Source organism: Haliotis rubra, unplaced genomic scaffold (genome assembly GCF_003918875.1).
Source record: "Haliotis rubra isolate DU_JTF1 unplaced genomic scaffold, ASM391887v1 Scf74, whole genome shotgun sequence".
Lineage (NCBI taxonomy): Eukaryota > Metazoa > Mollusca > Gastropoda > Lepetellida > Haliotidae > Haliotis > Haliotis rubra.
In genome coordinates this window covers 2,316,480-2,333,593 of record NW_025767457.1, presented here as the reverse complement: position 1 = coordinate 2,333,593, position 17,114 = coordinate 2,316,480, and the positions used below count along the sequence as shown (strand labels likewise).

General features: G+C 39.2%; 1 protein-coding gene across 3 annotated transcripts in view; it reads left to right on the top strand.

Moving 5' to 3' along the window:
* Window positions 1-17,114, top strand: part of LOC124259831 (rho GDP-dissociation inhibitor 1-like) — an 18,862-nt gene extending 1,748 nt beyond the window's left edge. For all 3 annotated transcript variants that reach the window (XM_046694037.1, XM_046694035.1, XM_046694036.1), the window contains exons 2-5: window positions 7,176-7,351; window positions 12,342-12,425; window positions 13,324-13,458; window positions 14,269-17,114. In XM_046694037.1, the coding sequence (XP_046549993.1) occupies window positions 7,180-7,351; window positions 12,342-12,425; window positions 13,324-13,458; window positions 14,269-14,468 (591 nt within the window). In that variant the 5' untranslated portion in view covers window positions 7,176-7,179 and the 3' untranslated portion in view covers window positions 14,469-17,114. The remainder of the gene's footprint in view (window positions 1-7,175; window positions 7,352-12,341; window positions 12,426-13,323; window positions 13,459-14,268) is intronic.

Genomic DNA, 17,114 nt, shown 5'->3' with positions numbered 1-17,114 from the left:
CTCATATCTTGAGCCGGCGACAGCGTATGAGTCAGTCAAGTAGTTGCCACTGGCACGAACACTTGCACATTCTTAAGAATATAACATGTAAATGACAAAAGTAGTCTTTTTGTTATGTATTCAACAAATCATTCGTTTTAACATGTATCGAGGCCATTATATGATTTTCTTAAAGTCCCATTGCCTTCAGATGTAAGTTGTAAATAACTTATGCAAATTAAAGAGGCATGTTCGACTGATGAAGTCTGCGTTTGGCTGGAAGATAAGTTGAGAAGATTATTTCTTCGTGGTGAATTTTAAGTACACTGTTAGCTATCAATTTTACTATATTAGACCATATGTATCTTGTACTTATACTTACTGTTAGTTTGCATTTTTTAACTGAAACATTATTTTTTCATTAAATGGGCATATGTCTGTCATTACGATGTTTTGTATCATAAACGTAAATGCCATAAAACTGACTTTTATAACCCACCTTTGCATGTTTAAGGATGACATGAACCAAAACTTTTAAAATAACAAACATTTACATGTTCTTGTGGTACCTGGTACCTAACTATTGGCAGTTCAGCAAGGGCCAATTTCAAATGTTGCTGCAGACCTTAATTGTTAATGTAGGTAAAATACTGCATTAATTTCTAATGGAGGGAATTATACAGATTTTCGATGAACATTGGTGAAACTGGTATATGCGATGTCCATCCAAACACTTACAATTCCTGCAACAAGAAATTTTTTATCTTTGCAGCACCAAAGCTTCTTTCCTGATGGAAGGAAATTTGCATTTAGCTGATCACATATTGAAGAGAGTTAAAGGCTCAGGCCAAAAAAGATGTCTGTTTCCTATTACATGCTTTTTGAAAATAGGGTGGGTGGGTCGGTTTTATCTTCTTTTTTTTTTTTTTTTTGTTGTAGTAGCACCAGGTAGGCACCTGAGAATGTCTTCAAGGATACCATATCGTGTTGTTACAATGCCTTGTGATGAAATATTGATAGATTTCTATATCAAATCATTATTTATGTTATTTATTTGCAGGTTTTGTCAGTGATAGCCCATTATGCCAATTCAATGCAATCCATTTTAGCCCTACGTACACTGAAAAACTTGAAAATATCATACTCAATTTGGATGAAAATGATGAGTTGAAATGCACTCCTGTCATGATTTTGACTTGGTTAAAAAAAGATTTAGGGTCGGGTGGGTAAGGATAGGGTTGGTCGGGTTACCGGAAACTGACATATATTTTTGGGGGCCTAAGGGCAGGGTGGTTGGCTTAGCTCTGATAAATGTGTTACAGAGTTTGTAATTAAGTAATTTGACTAATATTAGGAAGTGTATATATCCACATTTCAACTTTTGCCGGGCCGGTGGGGTAGTCAAGTGGTTATAGCATTCGCTCGTCACACTGAAGGTCTTGGTTTGATTCCCCACATAGAACAATGTGTGAAGCCCATTTCTGGTTTCCCCTGTCATGATGTTGCTGGAATATTGCTTAAAGCAGCATAAAACCATGCTCACTCATTCACTCCACTTTTGCCTAATCGGCAAAATAATCATTAAGTACTTTTGCTGTTGATTAGGTATCATCACATGATATATAGTCTGTTTGCAGTGAAAACGTACCGATGTCTTTCACTCTAAATAAAAAAGTAAATCAAATTATGTGAAATTAAGATTGCGAATCCTCATAATTTTACCTTGCCAAATGAACATTTAAATCTCAGAATTTTATTCAACTTAGGATAAAAGTTGTTTAACAAACAATCATAGATTCAAATAGCCATTATTGGTTTGTATTACAAGGGGGTAAGCGCAGTAGATGGAACAGTGAAACAAATGCACGTGCGGTACATGATGAGCGTTAACTTAGACCAACCCTACTTGTTCTCGGTGTTTCATCTAATGTGCATACCCCCTTGTAATAGAAACCAATAATAGCGATTTGAAACTATAATTGTTTGTCAAACAACTTTTATCCTAAGTTGAATAAAATTCTGAGATTTAAATGTTCATTTGGCAAGGTAAAATTATGTGGATTGGCAATCTTAATTTCGCTTTAATCGATTTACTTTTTTATTTAGAGTGAAATTCATCGGTACGTTTTCACTACAAACAGACTATAGTATTACTAAGAATAGGAGGGAAGTGTTTGTTGTAGCTTGTTTTTGCTTTAACATGTTTCTTAACTAGGATTGTACCCATGAAGATCCTTACTGAAATTGGTCTTCAGCAACCCATGCTTGTCCTAAGAGGGGACTAACGGAATTAGGTGGTCAGACTTGCACACATGGTTGACACACTGTCGTATCACAATTTGCATAGATCGATGCTCATGCTGTTGATCACTGGATTGTCTGGTCCAAACTTGATTATTAACAAATCTCTGTCATATAGCTGGAATATTGCTGAGGCCCCCCAAAATAAATGTTGTGGTTCCGATTTCCTACATTTCAGAACTAGGGTAGGTAGGGGTTGTTTTGGTGTTCTATTGGACTTAAATCCGTACTGAGTGCAGGCCATTGAAGGGATTGGATGCCACGTTGTCTTAGGAAGTCCAGTGTTGCTCTGGCCATGTGTACACGAACGTTGTCTTGCTGGAAGATGTGATTTCTGTGACTTTCAAAATGTGGTGCAACGTGGGGTCTTATGACTCGGTCAGTATAGCGAGCAGCTGTCACGCCATTTCTTCGTCCTGGACCGTGATTCTGGAACACCACGGGGCCAACTCTCTGTTCAGATCAATTGCACCCCACACCATGATGTTAGGATAACCCCACGAATCTCTTTCAACAATACACGCATTGGAAAACCGTTCCCCATGCCTTCTCCATACTCTCACTCTGCTGTCGAAACACAATATCGGCTCTCATCAGAAAAAAGCACAGTTCTCCATTCTCGATAAAGTCAATTTTGACGTGAATTGCCCATTGCAGTCGGTTTTGGCGGTGAGGACAGGACCACAACATGGTCTGTGACAGCAGAGGTTTCTTTCGCGCAAACGTCGACGCACTGTATCGGCACTAATGGGCCTCTTGTGAGTCCAAGTGGTCTGGCGAGCTGTTTCCGTGGCTCTGGCGAAGCGATCCTGCAGATGATAGCTCACAATCTGTCGGTCTTCACGTTGTGATGTTACTGCAGGTTGTCCACTTTGTGGACGGTCTGGGATGCTGTTAGTGGCCTGATACCGTTCCTGCAGTCGGCAGATTGTCCTAACATGAACATTAATATAATTGGCTACCCTCCGAGCAGCCTGGCAAGCTTGCAATCGTCCCAAGGCTTGATTCCTCTCATCTCTTGTAAGTCGTCGTATGGCGGTTGTGTCAACACAAGAATGATTTCAGGCAAGTTTTGGACTCGGCTTTCATTGGTAGGGTTGTCGCGATCTGCACGTGCATTTTCAATTTCACAAATGTCATACGGAACCTTTTACCACGTTTGTCTTTTTAGGTACGTTTGGTCGATATGCTTTTTTATCAGAAAACACACTAATGTTGGTAGTAACTGTCAATTTGGATTGCAAAACATGTTAACAAAATGGTACAATCACAATAAAAACACAACCTTGTAAGAACAAAATTTTGCATTTGGTTTTGGAAAGTCGCGTTTCTTTTGCGGTTCAGTATATGTTGAACTTTGATATTCATCCACTAAATCATGTTATTCCATGTTATATATATTATCCCATTTTACCCAACAAAATCTCTTTGCAGTTTAATTTCCCTGTCTATGAAAAGGCATATTCTTTGCCTTTCTAACATAACTTCACTGTTATCAGATACCCTTTGCACTGCTTTTGTTTGTACATTTTTGTAGACGGAGACAAGATTGATTGTTATATAAGATGAATATCCTTTGATAGGAAATCACTAGTCACTTGTTTTGTTTGCATGAGGAAGTAATGGTGATGAAGGATCAACATGTGCAGCTACTCACCAGGAAAATACAGACATAAAGGATCACTTAGAAATAGTGATTGGGTTTATACCATGTTATTAACTGAAATAGTTCCAATATTTCATTGACACATGATTTAATTCAGGATCTAAGTATCTGAGGTTATTAATTACAAATGACAAATTTGGTCTAATAGCCAAGCTTGACTTCAAAATTATCAAAGCTTGACTTCAAATAGGTGGTGAAATATTGGAACTGTTTTAGTTAATAACACGCTTAAGGTTTAAACAGTAAAATTTATAGATGTTAACTTATGTATTATCGGGATAAAGGTTGTCATCCACAATTTTTCACCCTTTTATGTATCACTTCTATTAGTTCTAAGTTTCTCACCATGCTTACTGTATGACTAATATCTAAGTTTTACATGAGTTATAAAGTGAAATTTCAAATGATGAAATCTCTAGTGTTAAATAGCGAGATAAATAATACATTTTAAATACACCTCAGCACTACCCACCCTTCACTACTCCACTCCACTCCACTCCAACCCCACCACACACAGATTGCTGCATGAACATACCAGTACATAAATAACCGGTCACATTAACATCTATTTCTGGTGTAGCCTGAAATGATTTTGCTGGAATATTGCTAAAACACTCACTCACTCACTCACTCACCTCACTCACTCACTCACTCACTCTCACTCACTCACTCACTCACTCACTCACTCACTCACTCACTCACTCACTCACTCACTCACTCACTCACTCCTCACTCACTCACTCACTCACTCCCTCACTCACTCACTCACTCATGAACATGAACATACATGAACATACATGAACATCAACACAATGTCATGCATATGCTCACACTGACCCATAAGCATACTGCACTAACAAATAACACTACTCCGATCCAGTCACTTGATAGAGGCTAAATAAAGGTTTCAAATCATATGTAGGTCAGGGAGGTGTAATTTATATGTTTGGACATCTTTACTGCATGTGTTACACAAACTTAAACATAGCCAACTGTACAAGACACAATCATAGGCATAGATACAGGTTTTAGGTCGTGTAGGTCGGGGAGATATAAATTATTTATCTTGACGTCTTTACTGCATGTGTAATATCATACCATTGTATACATTGTTGTGTGTCTTAGGACACTTCTGCATCAATACAAAATACACACATGATTTGTTTCTGGTTATGACCTGTGACGGTCCGGGTTAGGATTGGTCTTCAGCAACCCATGCTTGTTGTAAGAGGTGACTAACGGGATAGGGTGGTCCGGCTCGCTGACTGGACTGACACATGTCATCGTATCCCAGTTGCGCAGATCGATGATCATGCTGTTGATCCCTGGATTGTCTAGTCCAGACTCGATTATTTACAGACCGCCGCCATATAGCTGGAATATTGCTGAGTGTGGCGTAAACCGAAACTCACTGTTTCTGGTTGTATACAGAATTGTTGATGATGATGATGATGATGATGATGATGATGATGATATTGATATTTCTGTTGCTGACACATCGAAAATGTTTGGAACTTAGGTGACAGGACAATGCATTATTTATGAATGGTTACAAACAGAATGCTCAGGCAATTGAAAATCAGTTTCTAAGATGCACCTTAATACTGAGTCATTTTCCTGTTTGGTGATTTTTTGCATTTTGTCACTAACTTTGAAAGGGCATTGAAAAGTTTTGAAATACATTACCATCACTCAGTTTCAAAAGTAACGCCAAATGACGAACAATATTTTGCATGGCCTAAGTATGTATCCTGCATGTAATGCAATAGAGTTTCAATTTTTATTACAATACGATATCACATTGTAAATGCCCTATATCCTTATACACATGGTATGGGGTAAGGTTACAAAGTGATTTACTTTAGAAGCAGCTTTGAATCTTAATTACAAATACCTGTGTGATTTATTTCAAAAGATATATATTGTATGAGGAGACTGTGTTTTACTAAGCATTATAACATCTCCTTTTTTAATTAGAGCTTCTAGATAATTTGTTTAAAGGCTAATATCATTGACCTTCAAGTTCTGTTTGGTTTCTTCATCAAACTTTGAAAATAGAATTGATCACATTACTCATTGCATTTTGCCTTCAAGATGTATTTAAGTTGAAGTTTAGTGTTTTAAAAAAAAGCACTTAAGGTTTCAGTTATGTTTGGACCTGACAAAAATAATGTGTTTTTCACATCAAGAAATAGTTTTGATTTGATGCCTCTGGAAGATACATTTGAAATCATTATTGAGCACTCACAACTTTCTTTTACCGTACTTTAACATCAATGCATCATATTTAATTTTTATATTAAGTTGTTAATTTGACAGCAGTTTTATTTTAGTTGATAAGTTTATATATTTTCCTCTTTGGAACAACAAATAATTTCAACACTAGTTACCCGTGAAGGTCAGGGTTAGAATAAACCTTCAGTTACCCATGCTTGTCGTAAGAGGTGACTAACGGGATCAGGTGGTCAGGCTCGCTGGCTTGGTTGAGACATGTCATCGGTTCCCAACTACGCAGGCCGATGCTCATGATGTTGATCACTGGATTGTCTGGTCCAGGCTCGATTATTTACAGACCGCCGCCATATAGCTGGGATATTGCTGAGTGTGGCGTAAAACTAAACTCATTCAACACTAGTTGGATCCATAATCGATGATCAGTTTGGTTAAATCTGTTCATCCGTCTCGTGTTCGATTGGACGGACATAGGTCGCTCAAAGGTTAGCTGACGGGACCTTCTCCTAGGGTTTGTTAGACTCTGTATAGCAGTGTAATACTGAGCCTAAGTTTACTTAGACTGAGTTGGTTTGTTGCTTGATCAGGAACATTTAGTATCCTGAATCAGTGCTGTTTAGTGACCCGTGAAGGTCTGGGTTAGAATGAATCTTCAGTAACCCATGCTTGTCGTAAGAAGCGACTAAAGGTTGCTGGCTTGGTTGACAGATGTCATTGGTTCCCAATTTGCGTTGATCGATGCTCGTGCTGTTGATCACTGGAGTGTCTGGTCCAGACTCGATTATTTACAGACCGCCGCCATATAGCTGGAATATTGCTGAGTGCAGCGTAAAACTAAACTCACTCACTCAGTGCTGTTTAGTGATGACATATTGGAATAACACAGACAGGGACTGAAATTCAACTGTGTCAAGTATCTCCCAGGATAGCTTTAACATAAACAAATTGGCAAATGCCCAGCTTCATGCCTGATATTGTCCATATTGTTTTTATTCAGTAAAATGGCAGAACAAAATGAAGAGCCCGTTGAAGTTGGAGAAGATGACGTAGACAATCCTAACTACAAACCACCTGCGCAGAAGACGCTTAATGAGATCCAGAAGCTGGATGAAGATGATGAGAGCTTACAGAAGTACAAGAAGACGTTGCTTGGGGAAGTCAGTGATCCACCAAGTATGTCTGCTATATTTTAAGTTTCTGTCGTGTCATCTGTATGGAAATATGATCATGTTCAGGGAATACTAAATAGTTTTGCTACAACATGGGGGTATCAAGGCTGTGCAAAATGGAAACAAATTAAGATAGTCATTATCCAGGGGTTGAAAAATACCATTGCCGGGTCGAGTCAAATTCCCCGGGCGGTCGAGTAAATATCCACATTATACTTTACCGTGGTACAGTAGTGCCAAACTACTGAATTGTTTTGATATCTGTATTTTGATGATGTAATAAAAATGCAATTGCTACCAATTGATAAAGATTATTTGCAAAAGAAACCAAATTGTTAATTGTGGTCAAGTGAAATTAATATTTAGTCAAGTGGATTTTGAAAGTTTACTGGACCTGTGTCCAGTGGAGTTTAAAAATAATGTTCAACCCCTGTTATCTCGATGTTAGGTATTTATATTCGACAGTTGTATCCAATATGTGCGTACATTGTGGTGGTGTGTGGTTTTGTGTATATAGCACAGTTCACAAATAAGGTGGAGTTACGCAACATTGGTCACGGAGAGTCTTTGGATATGTGACTGTGCTTGGCAAGTTGACTCCTGACTTCTGTTCTGCCCCACAATGAAGCACCTATGTGGTCACGCCTTAGGCAAGCAAGTTTGTTCAAAATTGCCTCTGTTCATCTAGCAGAGAATGGGTACCTGGTGATATATGTCACATGACTGTTAACCGCCTAGCGTCTCAAAAGCAGATTGGGTTATCCGGGGGTAATAATGCCCATCATGTTGTCTGCACTTAGAGCATGTACCTGCAGTGTGGAGTTCAGCGCTATATCAGTGGCCATATTATTATTATTATCATTGTGTATATTGGGTTGTCAAACTGGCAATTTTCTACAAACTATGACTGGGGTGTAGATGTAAGATATGTCTTGGTTCGCCAGCACCATACACAAGCTTTTGACTTTTGTTAAACTGGTAAAGGTTCGGTGGAGTAGCCCAGTGGTTAACATGTTCACTTGTAACGCCAAAGTCCCGGGTTCGATTCCCCACATGGGTACAGTGTGTGAACCTATGTCTGGTGTCCCCTGCTGTGATATTGCTGGAATATTGCTAGAAGCAGTGTAAAACACAACTCACTCACTCACTAATTGGTAATGTCTGTGACCTGCATCACTGTATGTGTTCATTCCATTTCATGCTGATGTTCTGTGATCTGAAGGATACACTGTTCAAAGCAGGGTTAAACCAACTCCCTGTTTGAAGGATATGAACCAACTGTTTTAGTGTTTCTAATGACAGCAAGGCTGTTTTTGCAAATTCGTCACAGCCATTACTGAACTATCTCATGTCGATGTTCGGAACTAAGGGGGATAACAAGTGTCCATTTTGGATTGTAATGATTGTCAGTATATTGGTATTGTTGGTGGGGTGGGTGATAAGCACCAGTGCATCAACAATGTCGGCCAGACCATTTTTTCTTTTATTATAGATCAATGGAACAAATGAACAGATATTTGCAAATATGAAATATATATAAAGTGGCAGCTGCATTAGAATATCAATTGATTTCTCGGCGGAAGGGGAGTAACTCTCAGCAATCACCATGCCATTAGCAGACGTGTAAATAATTTATTTGGACAACTGCTTTCTTTCTGCCTATCCAGTCCACAATTGTGCACAGCCGAATTTGGTGTCAAGAGGCAGGTTGTGATTTTTGAAATTTTAATTGTTGGTGTTTTTTCGTTTATAGTTTTGCTCAATTGTTACCCAGTGCCTCAGAAGACAGTGGGTCTGACTTTAATTAAGGCCTCAGGAAGTTTTGCAGCTTGAACTTAAAGTTGAAGTTGCAGATTATTTTGAGTGGTTACTAGGACTGCAACGAATACACTATGTGGCGAATATGATACGTAGCATGAATATTGGGTAACGAATACGAATAATTATTCATGAATACAATATTATAGTTAAGTGATTGATGTACAATATGGAAAGCCCTTGTTGACAGTTTTGATTTGTCACAGCAATAACCAGTGATCTCATGACACTCAAATTTGGTGTGTATTAGTTATAGCTGACAGTACCATGTGTGGCCTTCGCAAACCATATTCCATTACTGCATATCTCACTTCGAAAAAGGACATAAGGGTTCAAGTAAAACATGCTCCCATAAAAAATCGGAAATATTCATTAATATTCGGTTCTGGTGACCACAAATAACGAATTGAATTCATAAAGGGCTACGGTTCAATTCACGGAATATGCGAGTGAATCGTTACAACCTTAGTGCTTCATTTGTCAAAAAATGTTGATCATTTTTATTAATTTTTTTTCCCTTTTCCCTCTTTATTCCTACAATTCTAGTCAATAAGACCAAAATATGAAGAAAATATAGGGCTGGATTTAGTTATCTGTACATCCTTGATCGATTTTTGGTAGTACTGATCATATTTCATAAGACTAATAGGTACTTTTTCATGAAATTTTGGACACAGAAATACCAAGTTGTCAACTGGCACCTTTTCTTATTTAGTTTTTTTCTTCTTCTGTGTTTCTAAGGCAACTTTGACTCCTCTTGTCACAGATCATAGTGTTGTGTTTGTCCTGACATTACAGCTAAGACTAATAAGTATTCTTTCATGAAACTTGGAAGACACAAGACCTGGTTGTCAGCTGTTGCCTTTTGAATGTTTGAATGTTTTTGTTTATTTAACATGTCAACAAGTTTGACTTAATTCAGTGGTGTGTTTGTCTGGATCATATCTCTGAAACTATTCTTCCACAAAACTTATGAAACACAAAGGCAAGTTTTTCAACCAGTGGCTTTGACCGTGTAGGGAGTTGGGGGTGGGGTTGTTTTTCATTTTCATGGCAAGAAGTTTAATGATGATTCAGTTCATAGGAGTTTGTTTTCCAGAGCATATCAACAAAACTACTGGTTTTCTTTGTATTTCATAGTATTGTTTTGAGTGCACAATGACTACCCAGCATACAGTATTAGGTTGAAATACTTGCATAAAGTTGGACGTACCACTCTTCTAGCACTGTAATAAACAGATGATTTGGTTTGTATTTTAGTTTATGGAGTTGTTGTTTTGTATATGTTCCTTCCCTCATCCAGCAATTTCTTTTTGTTCAAAGAATCTGTTATAGAAAATGAACAATAAGTCTGACCTTAGCATGGACAAAAGAGACTAAGGTGTGAATGTGGCTGGTATGACTTAGCTGTTTTAGGAAACTCAACTACCTTTCAGAGTTTGTTGTACACTTAAGACATGGTGACAGATGGAATGCAAAACATGCCAACATATCATCAGTGTGTCGCCTGATCACTGAAGCGGCTGATGAAGCATAATTCATGGTCAATCTCTACATTGCCCTAAGGGACACTTGTTGTTGAACAAGGTGAGGTGAAATTGGGTTCATGAATACCCCACTCAGACACATTATACTGATTCCGAGCCGACCAGTCCTTGTTGTACCCATTAATGCCGAGCGCCAGGCAGGGACCAACAAGTACCATATTTTAACGTCTTTTGGTATGACGCAGCCGGGGATCGAACCCGCGACCTTCCGCTCTCCGGGCGGACGCTCTAACCACTACACCACGGAGGCGGTCTCGATGTTGAACAAAGAGTGCACAGACTAGTACGTCATTATCATGTGGGTTTCAGTTCCATCACAGCATCCCAGACATCCCAGATCTTTCTCTTGGGATTCCAGCACAGCCTCAAAACCCCATGTTTATACGAGAACCAACAAACCTGGTTGATTGATTTGTTGTTAAACTGTATGCTCAGCAACATTCCAGCTGCATGACCACTAAGGCTGTAACGATTCACTCGCATATTCGGTGAATCGAACCGAAGCCCTTCATGAATTCAATTCGTTATTCGTGGTCACCAAAACCGAATATTAATCGAATATTTCCGATTTTTTAAGGGAGCATATTTTACTTGAACCCTTGTGTTCTTTTGGAAAGTGAGATATGCAAGGATTGAATATGTACTAGCAATGCAGTAGCGCAAGTCATGTTAGTTTGCCAAGGCCGCACATGGTACTGTCGACTATAACTATTACATACCAGGGCTGTGGGGTAGCCTAGTGGTTAAAGCGTTGGCTCGTCACGCCGAAGACCCAGGTTCGAATCCCCACATGGGTACAATGTGTGAAGCCCATTTCTGGTTTCCCCCGCCGTGATGTTGCTGGAATATTGCTAAAAGCGGCGTAAAACCAAACTCAGTCAGTCAGTATTACATACCAAATTTGAGTGTCATGAGATCACTGGTTATTGCTGTGACAAATCAAAACTGTCAACATGGGCGTTCCATATTGTGCATCAATCACTTAACTACAATATTGTATTCATGAATAATTATTTGTATTAGTTACCCAATATTCATGATACTGTATCATATTCACCACATAGTGTATTCATTGCAGCCCTAATGACTAGGGCCTAGATTTTCGAAGCTCTCTTAGCTAGCGCTAAGATAGTCGTAAGTGCCATGCATTAACATTAACTTACGACTAACTTAGCACTAAGAGAGCTTCGAAAATCTAGACCCAGGCATTCCAGTGGTTGCCATCATGAGCATCTATCAACACAAATGAGAGACAATGACACAAGTCATTATGATGTTCATGATGTTGATCACTGGATTGTCTGGTTTCAGACGTCATTATTTACAGGCTGCCACTTTATAGCTGGAACATTGCCGAGTGCAGCTTTAAACAACAACCAAACAAAGCAAACACAATCAAGTCATTTAGGCTGATCTACTGGTCATTTTGTCACTTTATGACAAGCACAGGTTTCAGGAGACATATGTCCATAACCAGAATCCTCATAGATTTCAGTCAGGATGGGGAATGGATGGTCACAATTGGATATGAATATGCATCGAAAGTGACCTGCAGAGAATTTTTTTCCAGTAATGTGGCAGGTAATTATGTTTGGACTGTGTAATAGTGATCTGTAATATTTCTTTCAGAGCCTGACGATCCCCGCAATGTTATTGTAGAAAAACTGGCTTTCTGCTCAGAGGGCCGAGCAGAAATAGAGATGGATCTCACAGGTAGGAAGCCTCTTAGTAATGTTGTCATTATAGGGGGTATTTTTTACATTCTTCTACCTATATTGGTAATACAGCTCTAATCCCAGACTTCTTAAAGATTTTTAGTGAGCTTGAACACGATTAAAACATTTTAGGATAAATAACTTTTGTTCTCTTCACCAAATTTGGAAGTGCGCAACATTGCATATTACTATTAGGGGCCATGAATTTGGTTGTTCTGGGTATTAGTAGGACTGCATATTACCGGGGTCGGTGGGGTAGCCTAGTGGTTAAAGCGTTGGCTCGTCACGCCGAAGACCCGGGTTCGATTCCCCACATGGGCACAATGTGTTAAGCCCATTTCTGGTGTCCCCCGCCGTGATATTGCTGGAATATTGCTAAAAGCGGCGTAAAACTAAACTCAGTCAGTCAGTCAGGCATATTACCGGAATACGGCAATATGCATTTTAAACAAAACATGTTGCATCATTTTTTTCTCAAATCCAGTATATTATAACCAGTTTTGTTTCTATGATTTAAGGTGAAATCTGCATAGACTTTCATTCACATCTCATGTTAAACAATTGAAAAAATGATATTCTGTACATTCTACCGATTGTATTCCCTACTATCCAACCTGTTTTTGAGATTGATGTTAATAGAACCAATTCCATTGCATTGACTATCAGTGTCACTCACTGTCAAATAATTTAGCTACAAATATATTGCAATGCATATCGCAATGCCTGTATCACAATATACTTCAATGCAATTTATTTCCCAATACGCAGTCTTATTATTAAGTATTAAGGCATGACATAATCAAACACAGACATGTTGCCACACAGATCTGAAGATAATTTTTTATTTTGGCATCCTATATGATCAGCTTATGATCAATTGGTTCTTTTCTTCACAGGTGAACTGTCAAAGCTGAGAACATTTATCGTAAAAGAAGGAACACAATATAAGATAAAAATCTACTTCTATGTGCAAAGGGAAATTGTCTGTGGCCTGGTGTATAAACAGAAAATTACCAGGAAAGGAATTTCTAGTGAGTACAGTTTGTTTATTAGTAGTATGTTTGCGATTTTTTGTTTAACAAAAATTCAAGCCTGGAACAGACAATCGAATGACTGATATTATGAGCAATGCTCCATGTTGTCATGGTCCAGTGATCCACTGTCATGGTCCAGTCAGCAAGCCTGGCCATCATATTTGTTTCCTCACTTTAACCGGGCCGCCTCCGTGGTGTAGTGTTTAGAGCGTCCGCCCGGAGAGCGGAAGGTTGCGGGTTCGATCCCCGACCGCGTCATACCAAAAGACGTTAAAATATGGTACTTGTTGGTCCCTGCCTGGCGCTCGGCATTAATGGGTACAACAAGGACTGGTCGGCTCGGAGTCAGTATAATGTGTCTGAGTGGGGTATTCATGCTTCACTGCGGCATGGTATCTCAGTGGGCTAGCACTATAAAACCAGCTTAAGTCTGGGCTAGTACAAGCAGCCACACATACACATACACACGCATGCACGTCGTCATATGAGCGAAATATTCTCAAGCACGACGTTAAACCCAATTTCACCTCACCTCACTTTAACCGTTTTGTATGTTATTTAACACCACACTCGGTAATATTCCAGCTAAGAGTAAAGTGACTGACATGAGCATTGTTCTACGTGTCATGACACATGTCATCAGTTCCCAATTGCGCAGAACGATGCTCATGCTGTTGATCACTGGATTGTCTGGTTCAGACTCGAATATTTACAGACTGCCGCCATATAGCTGGAATATTGCTGAGTGAGGCGTAAAACTCACTCACTCACTCACTCACTTATCCTGTCCATCCCTTCTTTCTATAGTGGAGACCATGAAGATGATGGTTGGCAGCTACGGTCCGAAGAAGGAACTCCACTGCTACACAACAGCCTTGGAAGATGTCCCCTCAGGAATGTTGGCCCGAGGCACATACGTCATCAAAAGTCTATTCACAGATGATGATAAGAACAAGTACTTGGAGTGGCAGTTCGGAATGGAAATAAAGAAGGACTGGCAAGACTGAACGATCAATGAAGCCACTGTGTATGAAATGTACAGTTTTATATTTCTTTAAGCCCCCGTTACATATTTTAGTTCTGTCTGTTTGATGCTGCTGGTTATTGAGACACTATTGTTTCTACAAATAGCATGTCTACATAATGATGTATGCATACCGTGACAGTAATCGTCTGGCATCCATTAAAGGGACTCTTTGGGAAGCTGTTCTGGGGCTTTGTCAAATAGTGCTTGGTGATAAATGTGGGATTTGACACAACAAATGCATAAAATCTGGTAAATTTGTTGGAATTTCCTTGTTTCCCTGGCAACCACCTGCAACATTGAGAGCCTAGCAGATTGAATCAGTGTATGAATGTTCTCTGCATGTTCATTCTCAAGAGTCCCTATAATTGCCTGCGATACAATCTCTGCTTTGTCCCATAATGACCACATATCTATATTTTAAGCTAAGGTTCATATTCATGTAGCCACGGTAACCACATTTGTAATCATGAATCTCTTCATTCCTGTTGGTGAACTTTCATGATAAGTATTCAAGTTATTAGTAATGTGTATGCTATTTCAAAAGTGAAGTATTATTTCGATGCCTTTGTACTTCCGTAGCTCACAGCATCAGATACTCAGTACATTATGATTGTGACGCGACCAACATTTCCGAATCCAGGGATACTGCTGGCAGCCAGCCGTAGCGTATACATATTTCAGTTTTGATGTACATTTCCCTTCACAGTACAGTCTTTCAGAATGGTTTAACATCAAAATATTTTGCTACATATTTTTATTTAAATACAGTATGCCAGAATTTGTTGAGAGTAAGTCATTGTGCAAAATGTCAGATGTTGATCGTGTTGATAAATATTGCACTATTTTTAACAGCTTTCTTTCCTATTGGGGTCATTGGAAAATTGGTTTTTGGAATAGATTCCGGTTGTAATAGAATGTCAACAGCATATCAACTGTTCAGCTACTCCATATTTTGACTTTTGGGTGGAAAACACCATGTTCTAACGGCTTGATGATTTTTAGACATTTTACAAGTACAAGTTTTTGTCAGAGCTGGAATTAAGATGCTTTGAAATATTTTTCTTATCATGGACATAATTAATTGTTTCAAGATGTTCCTTACTGTACACATTTGAGGTACCGGGTATGTTTTGATAATTCCCGTTTCTTTAACCGCAACATTTGTACTATATACATATGCTTTTTATCTTGGAAAATGTGTGTTCATTTGGTATTTTGTGGCAGTTGGGTGCTTGTAGAATGCTTTACATGTGGTGAGGCAAAATATACCTGTTCATCTGCAGCCTGCACTTGCTACAGGAGTCACGATTATCGGCTGTCCACGTGGAACCAGTGATGCACCAAGACAGTAATTAACTTGTCATGTGAGAGGCAGTTTTGTTTCCCAGTGTGACATGTAAAGTCCTCTGGTATTCTCTGCCATGATACTGTAATCTCATACTCGCTATGTTTGCAATGGCCACCATCCCATATGTCTGAATATGACCAGTCTTGCAAAACACAACTTTCTGTTTCTAAGATTCCAAATTTTCTTCTCTATCCTACAGTTCTGATTTCAATTTATCTTGTAACACACATTTGAATGTTGAATGTCATGTTGACGCCCCAAATTATATGTCCATATTTGGATGGGTTTGGCCCAACACCCCTTGAGTTTGGCCAGTGGTGCATCACTGTTCCTGTGCTCTTAGTTGAATTATATGCCTGTGTGATCTACAGTGACATTGTTATGGATGTAAACAGGGTTACCTCGTGTCTATCAGTGCAATACACGTTTTCCCACCCGAGTTCCTCAGCTGTGAACACGAAGGTAGGGGCGGTGGGACAACCAAGTGGTTATGGCATTCACTTCTCACGCCGAAGACTCGGGTTCGATTCCCTACTTGGGTACAATGTGTGAAGCCCATTTCTTGTGTCCCCTGCTGTGATACTGCAATCCAGACACTGCCCTGTCAAACATGTTTTCAGTAGCACAGTGCTAGATACAAACGTGTGAATGCTAGCCAAGCTTGTAAACCGATTTTTAAGCTATAGTGTAAGAGGTCACAATATTTGATCGATACTAGAAAATTATATATTTCTGTGTGGTTGGATCTTTGTGAAGGTACCTTGAATTCAGCACACATGATGAATGCGAGTTTTCATCAGATACCTCATCTTGCCATCAACTTCAAGTACCTTAAGTAATGGTTGCTGGGGACGTACAGGGTATGTGAAAATCTCCCCTCCCCTTTCAGAAACTTTACATGCCAACCATCACGTTTTGTTCAATTGGGTATTGTGTGGACCCAGTTTTTCAAATCGTAGTTCCACCTGTTTTGTCAAGTAAAGGTCTCTCACTTGGCTGTTAAGCTTCCATGTTATCTTCTAACGGTGCTTACTGTCAGCTATTATGTCATCAGGCCAGTGAAAATACAAACATTGCGTCTGTCAAAGCCTGTCCACCAATACCATTATTCTGTTTACTATTGATATCTCACCACCATTGCTTAGTGCTACCGTTACTCCTATATTGTCGACAGCAACTTGTCCTGAAGCTATGCAACTGTTCCTCACATTGGTCAAAGCTGTATGTCTTCTGTGGACTCAATGTCCGACCTTTGCCTTAATAAATATATGCCTCATA